The sequence below is a fragment of the Hipposideros armiger genome, unplaced genomic scaffold (assembly GCF_001890085.2).
Source record: "Hipposideros armiger isolate ML-2016 unplaced genomic scaffold, ASM189008v1 scaffold_397, whole genome shotgun sequence".
NCBI lineage: Eukaryota > Metazoa > Chordata > Mammalia > Chiroptera > Hipposideridae > Hipposideros > Hipposideros armiger.
The window spans coordinates 346,832-367,116 of record NW_017731747.1 but is presented as its reverse complement, the minus strand read 5'-3'; the positions used below and the strand labels follow the sequence as shown (position 1 = coordinate 367,116).

General features: G+C 35.4%; 1 protein-coding gene across 1 annotated transcript in view; it reads left to right on the top strand.

Moving 5' to 3' along the window:
• PCCA (propionyl-CoA carboxylase subunit alpha) overlaps positions 1-20,285 on the top strand; it is a 353,425-nt gene that overhangs the window by 212,357 nt on the left and 120,783 nt on the right. The window contains exon 19 of the mRNA XM_019663655.1: positions 11,865-11,967. Coding sequence (XP_019519200.1) covers positions 11,865-11,967 — 103 coding nt within the window. The remainder of the gene's footprint in view (positions 1-11,864; positions 11,968-20,285) is intronic.

Sequence of the window (20,285 nt, the reverse complement as noted above, 5' to 3'; positions counted from 1 at the left end):
TATATTTTATAATGATAAAAGGGTCAACCCATCAGATAGCTATAACAATTATGAACATAGAATAAGTCTTCATTTACCTCATTGATAGGATCTTGGAAACTGACTTTAAGCAAAGGACATGTAAATGAAACCAGTTTTACCTATACCAGTTGATATAAACAAGAGTTAAGTTCCCACGACATATTTCTGGTCACAAAAACATCACCAAACTTCTAAATAAAGACACAAAAACACTTTTAATATTAAACATTGAAATAAATGTGAACTATACATACATTTTGGAAAGACTAATAATAAGATCATTATTTTCCAACCTGCTTATTCCAGTTCAGGGTTGTGCATGTCTGGAGCCTATCTGAGCAGCTCAGGGCGCAAAGATGGGAATCAACCCTGGATAGAATCCCTTCTTTTGCGCGGTGCACTCATACACACTGACCCTCACTCAGACTGGGACAATTTAGACACACCGATTCAACTCATGTGTACAGCTTTGACACCTGGGAGGAAACCAGAGTACCCAGAGAAGAACTATGAAGACATGGGGAAAACATGCAAACTCCAAACAGACAGTTGCCCCGGCCAGGAATCAGTTTCTTTTCTCATCAACATTATAACAATACAATGTTAAGTGAAATGACATATTCAAAGACCTGATGTATATGTCCAATAATACAGTTCCCAAATATATGAAGCAAAACTGAGACAATTAAAAGGAGAAATCAACAATTCAAGAATAATAGTTGGATAACTTAATATACCACTTTCCATAATGGATAGGACAACTAGACAGGCTAAAAAGGAAGTAGAAGACTTGAACAACACCATAAACCAAATAGATCTAATGGATATGTATAGAACAATTAATCCACCAACAGAATATGCAACTTCCCAAGGGCATGTGTAACATTTTCCAGGATACACCATAACTACCGTATTTTTTGATAGTTATTTCCGCCATAAAATAAGGCTCATTAAATTTAAAACAAGGCTCATTAAATTTAACAAGATTGAAATCATACAAAATATGTTCTCTAACCACAACTGAATGAAATTAGAAATCAACAACAAAAGAAATTTGGGAAATTCACAAGTATGTGAAATAGCCAATGGGTTAAATAAATCACAAGAGAAATTAGGAAATATTTTGATATGAATGAAAACAAAAACATAGTATCATATTCAAAACATTTGTGATGCATCTAAAGCACTGGTTAGAGACAAACTTAGAGCTGTAAACACATTAAAAAAGAAGAAAGGTCTCAAATCAATCACCTCATCTTTTACTTGAGGAAATAGGTAAAGAAGAGCAAACTAAACTCCAAGCAAGCAGAGGGAAGAAAATACTAAAGATTCAAGTGTAAATAAATGAAATGGAGAAAAGAAAAACAATGGAGGAAATTGCAAAAGCAGAATTTGGTTCTTGGGAAAATAACAGAAATGACCATCCTTTAGATAGACTGGCCAAGAGAAAAAGGGAGAATATTAAAATTGCTAAAATCAGTAATGAAAAGGGGGTATGCAGACTGTCCTTACAGAAATTAAAAAGATTATACATGAATAATGAGATCAGTTATATGCAAATTAGATAATTTAGATAAAATGGAGTAATTCCTAGAAAGATACAAGCTACTGACACTGACTAAAGAGAAAATAGAAAATCTGAATACACCTTAAGAGATTGAATTAGTCATCACAGAACTTCCCAGAAAGAAGAGCCCAGGACCAGATAGCTTCACTGGTGAATTCAATGACATATTTAGAAGGAAATTAATTAATACTAATCCTTTACAAACTCTTCCAAAAATAGAAAAGGAGGAAAAAATTTGCATCTTATTTTATAAATCTAATATTACCATGATACCAAAGGTGATAAAGATGACACAAAAACACTGAAGCCCAATATCCCTCATAAATATTAATGTGAAAATCCTCAACAAAATATTAGCAAACTGAATCCAAAAATGAAAAAATGATTATACACCTATCCAAGTGAGATCTATTCTACGAATACAAAGTTGGTTTAACATCCAAACATCAATCAATGTAATATATAATATACCATATTAATGGAATAAAGGACAAAAATCATCAGATTATCTCAAATACAGAGAAAATATTTGACAAAATCTAGCAGCGTTTCATGATAAAAAAAAGAAACAAAAAAAACCAACACTCAACTGATTAGGAGCAGAAGGGAACTTCCTCAACCAGATGAAGGCCATCTATGAAATCTGCAGCTAATATATTTAATGGTGTATGACTGAATGTTTTTTCCCAAAGATCAGGAATAAGAAAAGCATATTTGTTACTTTATTCCCACATTGAACTGAAGTTTTCAGCTAGGGCAGTTTGGCAAGAAAAATATAAAAGTTATCAAAGTGGGGAAGAAGTAAAACTCTGTAAGTGACATGATTTTTTTATGTAGAGAAAAGGAGTTCACACAAAAAATCTACTAGAACTAATAAATGAGTTCTGCAAGGTTGCATGGTTATAAGAAAGATGTAAATACCAGTTTTATTTTCATACAGTAACAGTATACAAACTGAAAATGAAATTAACAAAATAGTTTTATTTACAATAGCACCAAAAAGAACACAATACTTAAGTATAATTTTTTTAAAACGAAGTGTAAGACTCATACGAGGTGTGATCAAACAATATGGTGAATGTTTAAATAAAAAAATTTATTACAGGAAAAGACACATTGCATGAATCCCCCTCAAAACACTCCCCCTTGCTTTGAACATACTTATCCCTTCGTTCTTGCCACTTTCTGAAGCAGTTCTGGAAGTCCTCTTTCTTGAGTGTCCGTAGTTGTGCTGTCATGGCTGCCTCAATGTCCTGAATCATTTTGATTTTGGGGAGGAGCTAGAAGTCACAAGGTGCCAGATCCAGTGAATAAGGTGGATGAGGACACGTCGTAATGTTTTTATCTGACAGAAATTGCTGTATACCAGAAGCGATGTGTGACATGGAGTGTTGTCATGTTGGAAGATGATTTATGGCACACTTTAAAATACACCTTCCCTGAACCATAGCTCACACCTGACTGACTGCACTGAACAAGCTGAACCTTGTCACACATTGTTACTAAGGTTCCACGTGCTGCTTCCCATATTGAAGATCCCTGTCTTTCCATTGGATGGCCCTCGGCTGCAGCATTCACCCTATTTTGTGATCACAACTGAAATGCTCCATGTCACACATCACTTCTGGTAATGCAATTTCTGTCAGAAACATTATGGTATGTCCTAGTCCACCTTATTTACCGGATCTGGCACTGTGCGACTTCTGGCTCTTCCCCAAAGTCAAAATGACCATGACAAGTAAACGTTTTGAATTGATTCAGGACATCGAGGCAGCTGCGACAGCATAACTACAGACACTCAAGAAAGAGGACTTCCAGAACTGCTTCAGAAAGTGGCAAGAACGATGGGATAAGTGTGTTTGAAGCGAGGGGTAGTATTTTGAAGGGGATTAATGGCAATGTGTCTTTTACTGTAATAATATTTTTTATTTAAACATTCATTGTATTTTTTTGCACACCTTGTACACCCATGAGGATGACTATAATCAGTAAGACAGATAATAGCAATGTATTGGTGAGGATATACAGAAACTGGAACCCTTATACATTCCTGGTGGGAATTTATGAGTAAAATGTTGCAAACCTGGATATAATTTGGCAATTTAAAAAAATGTAATTAATACGTTACCACATGACCCAGATATTCCACTCATAGGCATATACCCAAGGGAAGTAAAGTCATATGCCCACACAAATGTTGTATACAGAGATTCATAGTGGCATGTTTTTCATAATAAGCAAACAGTGGCAACAACCCTAATGTCTATGAAAAGATATATGGGTATATAATATTAAAATATGGTATATTTATAGAATGAAATATTCATCAATAAAAATAAATGAATTATTGATACTTCCCACAACAGATAAAATTTGAAAGCATTATGTTAAATGAAATAAGGCAGTCACAATAGACCACAATTGATTCCATTGTATGAAATATCTAGAAATAGCCAAAGCTATAGAAGAGAACGTACATTGGTATTTGCATAGAACTGCAGAGGTTGTTGTGGCAATGTGGAGTAATTGTTAATGGGTGTAGAGTTTCCTTTTTGGGATTATGAAAATGTTTTAAAAGTGTTTGCTGTGGTGAATACAAAATTCTGTGTATATACTAAAACACATTGAATTGTACACTGCAGATGGGTTAAATTTCTGATGTGGGAATTTTATGTCAGTGGCTGTTTAAAATTTGTTACATATTTTATATTTTCTCTGGAGTTTATAATTGTTATATGGAGGGGGTTATTTGGAAATAAGTTATGCTGCTACTTTTACAGGAACTGGAATTTCTTGATGTTATTTTAACTTTGTATCACTCCCATTCAAAGGCAGAGGAGGAAAGAAAGGAGAGAATACTGGTTCACACATGTGTACCACTTCTACCTGCCAGGAACTCCTGACATCTCTATTTGCAAAGGTTACTCATGTCACTAAATTGAGAGCAATTATATAAACATATTTTATAATTATGAGAAGAAATATTCTTTTTTTAAAAAAGATTTTATTGGGGAGTTAGGGGAGGGGAACAGTGTTGGGGAATTGGGGAAGGGGAACAGACAAGTTGCTGTCCTTTTGTTCTTCAGTCTAGTTGTGGAGGAGTCACTGCACTGGCCCATGTTGGTATTGTGATCATTGCGCTCTTCCTGGCTGAGGCAGATTGGTTGCCGGCCCTTGGATGACTGCTAACGGTGGCTCATGGCAGCTCAAGAAAGCCCACTCCCGCTGTCAGCCAGCCGCACTGCAGCCTATGCTTTCGCCGGCAACTTACGGCAGCCCAGCTCCAGGTCGAGCTGTTGGTCACCATCTTAGCTGTAGAGGGCGCAGCGTCACTGTCCCTCATGTGGGATCTGAACCAGGGCACTACTGATCAGAGCGGGAGTCCCAAGCCAACTCCTAACCAATGTGCCACTCAGCCAGCCCGAGAAGAAATATTCTTAAAGAAGACTCCATCATGCTAGAAGAAAGATACAGTGATGTCTCATTTTAATTCCTAAAATTTGAACTTCTGTTATACCTTTAGGAAATAAATATGCAGAATGATAAGCGAAGCCAATCTGGAAAGCCTACCTTTTGTATGATTCTATCTATATGACATTCTGAAAAAGACAAAACTATGGAGACAGTAAAGATCAGTGGTGGCCAGTGATTTCGGGGGCTGGAGAGTGGGTTGAATAGGTAGAGCACAGGATTTTTAGGGCAGTGAACCTATTCTATACGATATACTAATGATGGCTACATGTCATTATACATTTGTTCAAACCTCTAGAATGTGCAGCACAAAGAGTGAACCCTAATGTAAAGTATGGATTTTAGTTAACAATATTGTATCACATTGGCTCATCTGTTGTAACAAAGGTACCACACTAATGCAAGATGTTGAAAAGTCAGGACACTGTGTTGGCAGGAAGGTGAGTTGAGAATATCTATGAACTCTCTGTACTTCCTGCTCAATTTTTCTGAAAACCTAAAACTTCTCTAAAAATTAAGTATTAATTAAAAAGAAATCTGAAGGTAAGAGATTTTAAAGAGTATTAATCAGCAAGCCACATAAGGGGAAGAAATGTTTATAATTCATAAATCTGACAAAGGCTTTCTATCCAAAATAAAGGACACCCCCAAATCAATAATAATGCCAATATTCTAATGAAAAATGGGCAAAAACTTGACTATAAATGGCTAATAAGCACTAAGGTTGAAGTGCTCAACATTATTAGTCATAAGAGAAATGCACATTAAACTATAATAAGATGTGGTTTCTCAGCCACTAGCCTGGCTAGAAAACAGAAAGACTAACACCACCAAATGGTGGCAAGGATAGGAGCAAATTCCATTGCTGGTGGGCGTAGAGATATGTTTTAATACTTTGGAAAACAGTGTGGACGTTTTTATGAAGTTAAACATATGTTTACCGCAGTATTTTTCACTCCTGGATTTTTTACCCACAAGAAAAGAAAATATAGGTCCTCAAAAAAGAATTGTACAAAGCATGTTTATAGCAGCTTTATCCATGAGAGCCCCTAACTGGAAACAACCCAAATCTCCTTCAATAGAGGGATAAACTAATTTTAGTATGTTTGTATAATACAGTACGACTCAGCAGTAAAAACAGAATGAACTATTCAGCATGATTGAAGTTCAAAGACATATTGGGCAAAAAAAATTAATAAAGCCACGCATGACAGTACATATTTTTGGAGTCTGTTTATGTGAAGCTTTAGTCTAATCGATAGTTCAAATGTTGGGTGGAAGGGACATTTCTACTAGAAAGGTGAAAGGTGGAACTTGGGCCAGCCAGATGGCTCAGTTGGTTAAGAGCTCGCTCAAGAGTTTGAGCTCTGAGGAACAGGGTCGCCAGTTCGATTCTTGCCCGAGCTGAGCTGCCAACAGGTGGCAGGATGGCTCAGCTAAAAAAAAAAAAATTATATATATATATGGTGGAACTTAAATTCGTGGACTTCACTGTATATAAATTGTATATTAATATTTAAACAAATAACAGGATTGTTGAAATAGAGGAGGATTTTAGATATTAGCGTTTATGTGCCAAGCACTAGTCTAAGCATTTTATTGCTTTTATCTCATTTAATCAACATGTGAGTTAGGTATCCTTGTTATCTTTGTCTTACTGATAAGAGATACCAGGAGGATAGTAACTTGTAAAGGTCACATAGCTTGTGGTCAGTGATCAGTTAGACACTAGGACCTGCAGGGGTGATGTTTACGCTAGATTGCCTTTCCTGGCTAATTGTGCCTAAGGTTTAAATTGAGAACCTTAAATCCATTTTGGTGGAAGAAGGAAATAGGGTATGTATAATATTAAACTATATAAGATTATAGCAACATTATTATTTGTTTCTAGATTCAGGTGTTATTTGTGTAATCATCTGTAATGCTAATGACACTAAACTTGGGTGTGTTCCCTATTTCTAGGCACTATTTTGTGATACAATGCTCTTCTGCAAAGACTCATATATGCGAAAGTACACATTTTAAATTGCATATAGGCAGAATTCTATTCCTCCACTATGACATTTTCTAGCTTTGAAGGGGTTCTCTGAAAATGCTGCTTTTATCTTTCTTCTGCAGTGATGAACTTTAATGTTGGAGTGTTGTAAGTTCTCACATAATAAGACTTAGATTTTTGTTTGGTTTGGCAGTAGACTTCTGTTTAAAATTCCTTTAATCTGTTCACTCCGTGCTTTTTATATTCATCATGATAGCTGATGGCTCTGTGCAGAATTTTACAAGAATTTATTGCACTAATAAAACTTGTATTTGCGACTCTTCCTCCATCCCTACTTGCTAAAAGTGGATTTTTCAGTGAATTGCTGAATTTTTGTCTTCTTTAGGTGGTTTTTTTTTTTTTCTGGAGGAAATAAGAAACAATTCATATGCTAGATCTAAAGTTTCATTAAAATTGCTTATGCCCTGTCTCAGGCATTTAAAGTGGGCCATCTGTCTAAACATCTCTCTCTTTTTTTTCTGATCATTTCCTCGACTTATTCATGAGCCATGGGAGGGCTCCTTTGTAGTCTCCATGTAGCTGGTTCTGTCTACCCCCACTGAATACATCTATGTGCTTGCATAACATATCTTTTCACCGTGCTGGAAATTCTCTGAACTTGGTTCAGATGAATGGCCCACTTTTCTGAAGGCCTTTTTCTTCCTGCGAAGATTTGTATGCAGAAGCTGACCTTTGCGACTATGGAATGCAGCATATTATTCTTGATCATTTTACAGACCACCCACTGTGAAAGTTATGATGAAGGATTGCTTAATGATTCTTTGACCACTAACATTGTTTTATCTCAGTATTTCACTCCTAAATAGGTAGTGGCACAATTGAAAACCAGCTTTTCTGAGTGTCTGATAATATGGTTTTGAGATGCTTATTATCCCTGGTAACTAAAGATGCTGTTAGTTATTTTTACATAAAATCTGCTTTAAAAAATGACATATAATAGCAATGTATTTGAGCTAGTATTACGTGTACTTTTTTTATTAAAATAGTCCAATAAGTTAAATGTGCTAGCATTAATATTTGTGACAATTAACTGGTAGTTTTTGTCATAAAATACAGAAAAATTTAGTTTTATTGAGCATATTCATTCTGGCTGGCTGATGATAATCAAAGTAGACAGGTCTGGGTAAGAGCTTATTATGTGATTTGTAAGTAGCTAGCTGTTCATGTGAATTTCTTATACCGTTTTTTGTGGGGGGTTTGTTTGTGGTTTGAAGTAGTAGCTTAAATGATATCAGCTTTGCAGGTAACTAGCAAGTTGTATAGATGAAGTTTTTTATCAGATGGCAGCTTCTTTCACTAGATACACACTTCAGTAAAGGAGCCTGTCTTCTGTACATCATTACTGTGGTGAGCTGAGTGACGCTCCAAGAGTGTTACCCCTCTTTTCAGAGAGTCATTTAAAAAGATCTTCTCTGAGACTATTTTAGATATATTGGATGAATGGAATTCTTTTTGAAAATTTAAAATGTAACTTTAGATAATTATTACCATTAAAAACATGTTTGTGCTGGTGGAATTGCTATCAGTGATTGCTAGCGTAGTTTCAGTGATTTCGCAGATATAGAGCATAGGAGTATGTACTTTTAGGTTGGTATGTATTTATAGTTCATTTCTGCTACAGATCTTATTATATTTATATTGGGCATATATGCTCAAACCCATCCATTTTATTTAAAAACAGAACAAAACAAAACCACCTTCAAACTTATATAAAGCCAAAGGAATCCTAGCGCATTTTGTTGGTAGAAGAGTGAACTTCTAAAGAGATTCCACAGTTTGACCATTTTTTTCTTGCTATCTCAAGGTCTTGCTTTCACCGTAAAGCCTCTTTCCTATAACCTACTAACATATTACCTCAACAGAACCTGTTAGAAAAGTGCCACTTCAGGAGTTGTGTGCTCAGAGGAGGCAACAGCTTTCCCCTGTTGCTTCCCCAACTCTGGCCGGATCCATATTTTACAAGTGGGGGAAGTTTGGCTCCAAAGGAGAGGAACTCCCTGGTACCTTGCTGCTAAGAGAATGGGCTGAGGTTAGATCTCAGCGTTTTAACTCAAAAGAGCCTGTGCTCTTTCCACAAGCTCCCTCTTGGGGCAGGTTTATAACATATATGAAACAGCTGTGGGTCAAAATAAAACAGTGGAAAAATAAATAGTGGTTAGGCTCTGTACTATCTGACCACCTTCTCACCACCACCTGTAAGATTGATTTCTGTGGGAAATGTGTTCTGGGTTCAAACAGGATGTCAGGATCCACAACTTCCCAACTCCTCTGGAAACAGGCTTGTTGCCTAACTAAGAGGGGTCTCCACGTTCACTTGCAAGTTACCTTCATTGGGCCACTCAATTGTGAAGATATTAAGCATATAATATAGGTTAAGTGGAAGGGAGATCACTGAAGATTGTAGTATAATTAGGAAACAGTTTATGAGAGAGAGCATTATTCTTGAAAAATCTGTGAGTTTGAGAAACAGGAGTTCACAGTTTTTTAAAAAGGGATTTCAGTTATGGGCGAAATAAGAGTAGTCTTAGAGTTAGGACTGATCATCATCATAAAAGTTAACATGTATGTGCATTATTTAATTTAATCTTTAATACACCACTATAATGTAGATACTATGATTATCTTAATGTTGTACCTAAGGAAACTGTTGTTAATGTTGTACCTAAGGAAACTTAAACAGTTTGCTCAAGGTAGAGAACTAATTAATGGTAGATCTGGGTTTTCTATCAACTTCTGCAGGTCACCAGAGCCTGAGTTTGTAACCACTGTGCTTAGCTCTCCTGGTCCTCTTAGCTTGGCTTGGTTTGGTTTGTGAAGCAATTTAAGAGCTTGGATCAACCAGAAATACAAGTCAGAGAATAATGAGAAATAAAATTGGATACAAAGAGTGGGGCCTTATTTTTAAGGATCTTGAATGGTCAATAGGTAATTAAGATTTAACCTGATGTGAAGTAGAAAACTATGGAACAATCCTGAGCAGAAGAGTAATGTAATCATGCAGGAGAGCAAAGATCTAAGAAAGCCGTGTTGCACAGAAATCTAGCTGTGAGGGTGTTTTCTGTCATCACAATACCCTGGAGAGGCCAGGGTGGTAACCCCATTTGAAAGCAAACAAAGCGAAGTCTAGTGATGCCTGTACTTCATCCAAGCACAGCCAAGTGGTAATCTGGGAGCTCAAGGCTCAGTCCTTCAGCAACTCGTGCTGTGTCCTTGGGGTGCTGCTGTGTAGTGTTCACACACAGCGGATGCTCCTCAGGTGCTGCTGCTCCTCTCAGCCCTCTCTCCCCAGCCTGTGCTGGAGGCTGAGGATGTAAAACTAAGGCCCGACTGTGGTAGTCTTAGGAGCTCACTGGCCCACGGGGAGACACACAAACAAACAAATGCCCTGTGGAAAAGGTGCCCAAACAGAGGTGGGGTTGGGGCTCAGAAGCACTCCTCCCCTCATCTCCCTGTGCCACACCTCGTGTTCTCCCCCCTCTCCCTCTTGTGTGCTGCCCTGTTCTTTCCAGCTCTCAAGTGTGAAGCTGTGTCCTCTGAAACCATCCGCTTCCAATTGCCAACAAAGAATTTTCCAAGCCTACAATGTGCACTATTATTGACTCGTCGATGTATTCTTTTTTCTTGAATTTTCACTTCTGTAGTATTTAAAGCATTTCTTTATCTTCAGAAAATAATAAGTAGTGGGCCGAATATGAGTAGTCACCTACATTGTTAATCATTCTCCATTAGACATTGTGTCTAGAAATGATTTGAATATATTCAAAGTTTTGGTGATGATGACTTTTTCATAGCTGACTATTCGGAGAATCCTTATGAAATTGGTATGTGTGTGTGGGGGGCGGTGGTTAAATTAAAACATAACCAGCAACATTTTTTTTTCAGAACTATGACTTAAGCCAGAGTCTGGATACTACATGTTTATTGCCTAGTAAATATTGCTTCACAACTATAAATAATGTAAACTTGCAATACTTAGGTTAATTCAGAAATGATTAAAATTTTGTAAATTTAAAAATTGTGTAAGACATTTGTATTGTAAAAATGTTTTTGTCCCTGGCTGTTTGACCCAGTTTTTCTGGGCTATTAATATTGATAGTACACAAGAGACGACCTGTGTATTAAGACTAGCATCATTGATGTTGTATTCTTATCAAAACAAAAAAACCAAAGCAAAACAAAGAGACAAAAAAGGAAACTTTTGGAGGTGATAGAAAAGTTCATTACCTTGATTGTGGTGATGGTAACATGGGTGAATAAATACGTCCAAATTCACCAAGTTGGATATGTTAATTATGTGCTGTTTTTCTGGCACGCCAATGATTACTCAGTAAACTTGGAAAAAAGAAAAGACTAGCACTGTCATTTTTTAAAAACAGTCTTGGACAGTAACCAAATATTGAAAAGAAATTAGTATTGCATAAAGGAGGTTAATTTGTGAAGGACTGTCACAATTAAGCAACTCAGATTCATAAAGTAGATGATGGTACTTGGAATAGATGACGGTACCACAGTTATCCCAGAATGACTGCTGTTGTCCTTGGAGTGTCAGTGTTTAGTTTTTCTTTTGTTAAAATCTCTTTAGTTTAAATCTGAAATCTTTTTTCCCAAGGGTAGAACCTTTTAAACAAAGTGTTCTGAAATACAGTCTTTGGCAATTTTACTCTGCACACTTAATATTAAAAGAAAATCAGTAAACTGAGAGAGAATAATATGAAATTATTAACTCTTTTTCTTTTCTTTCTACTTCAGAGTTCCTATTGTGAAACCACAAGTGGCTAACTGGGAGCTTTCAATAAAATTGAATGATGAAGTCCATACTGTTGTGGCATCAAACAGTGGGCCAACATTCTCTGTAAGTTATCTTTTTCTTTCTTTCTTTCTTTCTTTTTCTTTCTTTCTTTCTTTCTTTCTTTCTTTCTTTCTTTCTTTCTTTCTTTCTTTCTCTTTCTTTCTTTTTTGTAATCTTGACATTATGAATATTTAAAACAATTTTTAACGTCTTCAGCCATTCTCATCTTTTGAATCTATAACATAGTTATGTATTTGTTTCATCTTCTTTAGGAAGCTGAATGTAAATGGAAATTTTTGTTCTCTGATGGCAATTAGGAAGTACATTCTCAACCCACACCCTGATACCTGATTCATTTTTCTTTTGTTATTGAGATACTTTTGGCTTTGTTATAGAGAAGAGCATCTGTAATTATAATTTCAAAGTGTGATAGCTGTGGTAGGTAACCATCCTTTTAAAACAAGTAATCTGAAGCCTCATATAACATTTTCTTGAGATTTCATGTTGTGAGACATTCTTGAGGCTAAATTTATCTTATGGTCACATTCCTTTTGTTCTGAAGAACTGAAACCCCTTGGATAGTATCCATGACAGAACTACTTTAATTCTTGTCTGTACTGAACAATGTTTCAGTAAGATTTAGTGTTTGTACTGTGGTATAAGTAATGTGTTTAAATTCTATTGTTTGAGATTGCCAGAAAAACACCATGAACAGTTACTATTTTAATTTGAGTCATTTTTTACTTCAGCATGAACCCACAGAAACTGCTATATAGTTAGCATAATGAATATTATATTCATCTACATTTCTTTTCTCATGGCTAAGTGGCATTGAAATGTCATTTTGTTTTGGGAAAAATGACTTTTTATCAAACCATTTAAACAGGATATGAAAATCAAAATAATATCATTTCACTAAAATAAGACTTGCTGAGGTTTGAGGTGCATGTCAGTTTCTTGATCTCAGCTAGAATATACCACGAGTCAGGAATTAATGAGAATTCATTTATTCAACAAACACAATATGCTGACTGGGTGCTAGATAAGTGCTAAGCTGTTGCGCTGGAGAAGCTGGTGTTCTATGAGGTAGTCAGCCACAAGTGAATGGGATTAATTCATGAATTAAGGGTAGCCTTCTTGGTTGTCTTTACATTTTGTGGTTCCTTCTATATGCCCAAATTGCCCAAGCATTTGTTACTAAAAGATATTTCACTCAGCTTTTTTAGAATGAAAGCTATGATGGAGTTAAACAATTGTTTTATGATATATTTTGTGATGAGCTTATGTGATTCTTTACGTTCCTCCTTTCTATATGATCATTTGAAAAATAATTTCGTAAGTGCACAGTTAACTGTACATCAGGTTGAGCAGCAAATTACATGTATTGAATAGTAAAGAGTATTAATATAATGTAGCATTTTCCTGGGGGAAGATTAACTTTACAAAAATGTAGACTTTAGCATAATTTTCAGTTCTATCCTGAGTCACCACTGTAGTGGTAATCTGATACCCCAGCACTATGTTTTTCTAAGCAGTGCCTTGTGTTAATAAGAAAACTTCCCGGGTTACTTCTTAGAGCTGTTATTTCTCTGTGCTTGTTTAGATTCCATGTTGAAACACTAGAGACCATTGGCCTGACAGCGCAAGTGGTATCTTTGAATTTTTACTGAAGAATTATCTCCTGTTGCACTTTTTAGTTCATGAGGAAAGTAGTACTGTTTTAAAAAAATATATAAATTAATGCATTAAAAAATTCCTTGAAAAATATCCACCTTGATATGTATAGTACCAAAAACTACTTCCCATATTTATTGGCTTAGCTATCAGAAGCATCAAACCTAATGAAAAGAGAGTACTTTTGATATATATCCCTTTTTCCTAAGCATATTTGTGTTGAGCTTTGTTCAACATCAGTATTATGAAGGTAGTCAAGTTGAATTGGGTGGAGTAAGTAAAGACTCACTGGTATGAAGGTTTTAATAGTGTGGAACTCCTGCTTTTGAGGTCTCAGAGGAAAGCGCCCTGACTATGTGTATTTACTTTGTTTTCTAGATCACCTACTGCCACATCACAAAAAATGAATTAGCCTAGAGATGACAGTCTAAGTTAATGAGCACAGAGGTAGTATGGGTAAAATCATATTTGTTTAGCCCATAGTAATGCTTCAGCTACCCCAAGTTTTTAGAGGTTTTTTATTTAATTAAAAAATTTAAATTATAAGAAATTTCCAAGTACAGCAGGAAAGTACAGTAAATGTACAAATCTTCTATACAGGTGTCCTATTAAAGAAAAAAATTGATACAGCTGAATCACTTCTGCCCTTTCCCTGCTCAGGGGCGAGAGCTGTCCTGAAGGTGACCTCTGTCCTTCTTGTACGTGTTGCTACACTTTCACTGTGTATATACGCATATGTCCCATAATAATATAGAAAAAGAAAGTTGTGAAAATCTAAGTACTTAATGAAACCATTTGTGCAAGATTTAAAAATACACAAAGCAATGGGCCGGCTGAGTGGCTCAGTTGGTTAAGAGCTCGCTCAAGAGTTTGAGCTCTGATCAACAGTGGTTCGAGTCAGCCCGAGCTGAGCAGCCGTGAGCTGCCAACAGGTGGCGGGATGGCTCAGCTAAAAAAAAAATAAATAAATAAATAAAAAAAATAAAAAAAATAAAAATACACAAAGCAACACCAGTTCCATTTACAATAGCATCAAAAAGAATAAGATGCTGGGGAGTCGGGTCAGCTCAGGTGGTTGGAGCGCAGGCTCATAACACCGAGGGCTGCCGGTTCGATTCCCAAATGGGCAAAGAAGCTGCGCCCTCCACAACCAGATTGAAGATAACTACTTGACGTGGAACTGATGGGTCCTGGAAAAACACACAGTCCTGCAATAAAAAATTAAAAGAAAGAAACCTAAAAAAAAAAAAAAAAAAGAATAAGATACTTAGGAATAAACTTAACGATGAAGGAGAAAGACTTGTATACTGCAACCTACAATGCACTGAAAGGTACAAAATGTTGCTGAAAGACTTTAAAGAAGATACAATAAATGGAAAGCCATTTCATGTTCATGGATTGGAAGACTTAATGTTGTTATGATGTTAATACTACCCAAAGTGATCTACAGATTCAGTACAATCCCTATCAAAATTCCACAAGTTTGTGCGGAAATAAAAAAATCCATCCTATGATTCATATGGAATCTCAAGCGACCCCAAATAACCAAAGCAATTTTGAGAAAGGACAGAGTTGGAGACCTCACACTTCCTGATTTTAAAACTTGTGCTAGAACCACAGTAATGAAAACAGTGTGGTACTGGCGTCACAGACACATAGACCAATGGAATAGAATTGAGAGCCCAGAAATAAACCTGTAAATATATGGGCAAATGATTTTTGACAGGCGTTTCAAAAACATTCAAAGGGAAAAGACAATCTTTTTAACAAATAGAACTGGAAAAATAGGATATCTACATGCAAAATAATTATTGTAAGTTGGACCCTTACCTTACACCATATACAAAATTAATTTAAAAATGTGTCAAAAAACTAATTGTAAGTGCTAAAGCTGTAAAACTCTTAGAAGAAAACACAGGGAAAAAGCCTTATGAAATGGGATTTGATGATTTCTTGGATAGTGACATCAAAAGCACAGTAAACAAAAAAATATAGATAAATTAGACTACATAAAAAATATAAAACTTTTGTGCATCAAAGAACACAATCAGGGCCAGCCAAGTGGCTCAGTTGGTTAAGAGCTTGCTCAAGAGTTTGAACTCTGAGCAACAGCGGTTCGATTCCCAGCCCTAGCTGAGCAGCTGCTGAGCTGCCAACCAGTGGCAGGATGGCTCAGCTTAAAAAAACAAAAACAAAAAAAAACCACACAATGAATGAGTGAAAAGGCAATCCGTGGAATGGGGGAATACATTTGTATATATCTGACAAGGAGTTATTAGCCAGAATATATAAAGAACTCCAACAAGTCAATAGCAAAAGAAACACACAACCCAACTTAAATATGGACTTGAGTAGACATTTTTCCAAATAAGATATACAAATGGCCAATAAACACATGAAAAGATGCCCAACATTACTAATCATTAGGGAAATGCACATCAAAACCACAATTGGACACCATTTCACAGCCTTTAGGATGGCTACTATAAAAAAAAAAATCCAGAAAGTAATATGTGTTTACAATGATGCGGAGAAATTGGAATCCTTACGCCATGTAGGGTGGAGTATGAAATGGTGAAGCTTCTGTGGAAAGTAGTGGTTTTTTAAAAAACCTAAAAGTAGAACTACCGTATGATCCAGCAATTCTGCTGATTATTTATTAAAAAAAAATATGAAAGCAGAATCTTGGACAGATACCCGCCCACCCATATTCAGCAACATTATTCACAGTTGCTAAGAGGTGGAAACAGCCTAGGTGTCCATGGACTAATGAATGGATAAACAAAATGTGGTATATACATATAATGGAATATTATTCAGCCTTAAAAAGGAAGGGAACTCTGACACTGCTACCACATGGATGAACCTTGAGGACTTTATGCTCAGTGAAATAAGCCAGTCATGAAAGAATACTCTGACTCCAAATCATACAATACCCAGAGTAATCAAATGCACAGATACGGAAAGTTAAATGGTGGTTGCCAGGGGCTGAGAGGAGTGGGAAACGAGAGTTGTTGTTTTCAGAATCTAGGGCTTTACTTTTGCAGGATGAAAATAATTCCAGAGGTGGATGGTGGTGATGGTAGCACAAAAATGTGTGTATATTCAATACCACTGAACTGTATACTTAAAAATGGTTAAGATGGTACATTTTGTATTACTTAAAATTTAAAAAATACACAAACCAGTGCAAATTAATATTTTTAATGAAAAATTAAAAAGTGGGAGGATGAACATGTTGGGAACTGAAGAAAGCACTGTAGACGTAAAGGTCAAGCGAAGAAGTAGAAGAGGTGAAGCATTTTACATGTTTTAGGTCTATGCTGATGTGAATACAAGTGTCAGAATGAATAGATTAAGAAATACGAAGTATGAGACCTGGTAAACACAAAGTTGAAATATTGTTTAGCTTATTAGGATGATAAACTCAAAAGTGTCAAAAACAAACTGATTTGTATTTATATTATTTTTACGGTTCCCTTCTGGATTCCTAAGACGGTTTCCATTCCTCTCTTGTTCTGTGTGATGTGAAACTGGCTAAAACAGTTCACAGTACAGGAAAAGATGAATGCATTTGTTATCTTGAAGATGATGAAGGACTAAATTCATATCGAAGACAGTTCACCTCAGAGAAACATGTCCGAGTGCTCTTGATGTGAAGAAAATTAGCTTAGGAATTCAGCCTTCCCAAAGATGGAAAATGAGTGCTATACATGAACTTAATTTTTTTTGCCTGATATTTCATGTTAAGTAGCAACAAACTGGAAAACAGTTATATGTGACCCTAGATATCATTTGTTACAGCGAGCACTGATAGAAATGTTTCTAAAGACCTTGTAAACTACTTCTTAAGAATTACCAGAATTCTTAGACTATTGAATTTTGGCATACCAATATAAGTTTTGTGCTAATGGCTAAAAAAGAAAAAAATCTAAATGGTCAAAAGCAACATTTAGTATGGTTAAGGAAAATCATTTTTATTCAGTTTTTTAAAAACTTTTCAGTTCATTTTACTAAAGGGTTTTTTGTTTTGTTTTGTTTTGTTTTCTTATAGAAAGGTCAAAATCTAACTTTTTGATAGACATAAAACTTTGCTGCAGTTTTCAATTACAATCAGATTATTTTCATTCTTCCAATTTCAAGTAAGTTGTGTATTGATAAAATTTACATTAAAAATTAAATGTTAGAGATCCACTTTTGGAACTGCAGTTCTGTGCAGCAAACCAGGTATAATTGGTGAAAATTGTAAAAATCTCTGTTTGCAGATGAAATGTAGTTGTACATAGAAAATCCTAAGAAATTCATTAAGATACTATTACACTTAATAAACAAATTTAACAAAATAAAAATATAAAAATCAATTGTATTTCTATTCACTTGCCATGAACAACCCAAAAATAAATTATGAAAATTAGCAAGAGCATCAAAAGAATAAAATACTTAGGAATAAATTTATCAGAAGTGTGAAACTTATCCTGTGAAAACTACAAACTGTTGAGAAACAAATGAAAGAAAATCCAAATAAGGAGAAAACTTCATATTCATAAATTGAAATATTGTTAAGATGGCAGTACTTCCCAAATTGGAATGAGTGCAATTCTTATTAGAGTCCAAGCTTTATTTTTGTCAAAAATTGTCAAGCTGACACTAAAATTCACATGAAAGCTTAAGGGACCCAGAGTAGCCAAAACAATCTTGAAAAAAAGAACAAAGTTGGAGAAATCACACTTCCCCCTTTCAAAACTTAGTAGAAAACTGTCTTGTAATAAAGAGAGTGTAGTATTTGCATAAAGATAAACATATGGATCAATAGAATAGAATTGAGAATCAGAAATAAACCCATAAATGTATGATCAAGTGATTTTTGACAAAGGTTCCAAAATAATTCAATGGGAAAAGAAGTCTTTTCAACAAATGGTGCTGGAACAACTGGGTATCCACATGTAAAAGAATGAAGTTGGATTCCTACTTCATATTCATATTGAGTTTATGTACCAAAATTAATGCTAAATGGATAAAAGATTTAAATGTAAGAGATAAAATAATAAAACATTTTTTGTTTTTGTTTTTTGAAGAAAACATAGTGGTACATCTTCGTGACCTTGCATGTGGCAGTAGTTTCTTAGATATGACACTAAAAGTACAAGCAACTAAAGAAGAAAAAACAGGGAAATTGGTCTTTCTCAAAATTAAAAGTATTTGCAAGTCATATATTTAGTAAAGCACTTGTCCTTAACATACGTAAAGAGCACTTACAGTGTAATAATAAAAAGACAACCCAATTTAAAATGGGCAAAGGATCTGACTAGACATTTCTTGAAAGAATATATACAATTGCCAATAAGCACATGCAAAGATGTTCAACCTCATTAGTCACCAGGAAAATGCAAATCAAAACCACAATGAGATAGCATCGCATACCCACTAGGATGGCTACAATCAAAAGTCAGAGAATAGCAAATGTAGTTGAAGATGTAGAGAAATTGGAATTCTCATAGATGTTGGTGGCATGTAAAATGGTGCAGCTGCTCTGGAAAAGACTCTGGCATTTCCTCAAATGACTGAACATCTGGGTTATCCAGAACCTTGACTCAGGTCTATCATGAGTATTTAATCATGAATATTAAATAAGTATTTTTAGACTTATTTCCTTGTTCCTATGGTAGATCTATTTTACCTTCTAAATATTTCAAATAGTTTTCCCACATAATTATTGCCTGGGCTGGATGTCAGCAACTCAAAAATGAATTAAATAGTCACACACACACACACACACACACACACACACACACACATTTGCCCTTTCTGCAAAATAATTTGATGACATTTATCAAAGACTTTACAAACATTTATATTCTTTGGTCCACTAATTTCACTTCTAGAAATCTACCCCAAGGAAGTAATGAAAAATTGTTGATATGAATATGATATTGTGTTGGGGGAAAAAAAAAGATGAATTAAAGACAGTTTACATTGGAAGTAGCCACGTAAACAATCTCTACTTAGGGTGGTAAAGGGAAGGCAGACTTGAAAGTAATTAAAATACAGTGATAAATGCCTTAATAGAGGTGCCTTCAACTAATTCAGTCCAGGAGAAAGAAAGAAGAATGCACTCAACTGCCCTGGAGACGGAAGAGCTAGGCCAGGGGTCCGCAAACTTTTGAGACGGAAGAGCCAATCCTGTCTCTCACAACAATTTAAAAATTATTCGAGAGCTATAAAACCAATGAAATCACCATTATGTGAAGAACATCCTTTAAAATTTTTATAAATGAAACTATGATAGTTTTCATTTTCATTTTCAGTTTTACTTCAGAGTCGCATGTACGTACCCAAAGAGCCGTAGGTGGCTCGCGAACCGCAGTTTGCCGACCCCTGAACTAGGGGAATGTGAAGTTCTACTAGGGAGAGATGACTAAACGAGTAACCACTTAAAACATAATTTATGTGTAAGCCAGGATTTTCCTCAAAATCATAGTACAGGAAGAACACTGGGAAGTGGTAGCAGGAGAACAAAGTTGTTTGAAAAATCAGAGATATCGTCTATAGGTAAATAACTTTAATTTCTTATTATGAAAATGTATGCTTCCTTAATTTTATTTGTTTTCCATAAACAGTAAAGCGAGGAAACGATTTCCCAGTCTTGTTCTAGTTGCATTGTTGTTTTTGGTACTTATTTTAGCCTCTTCAAAGCTATTTTCATGAAG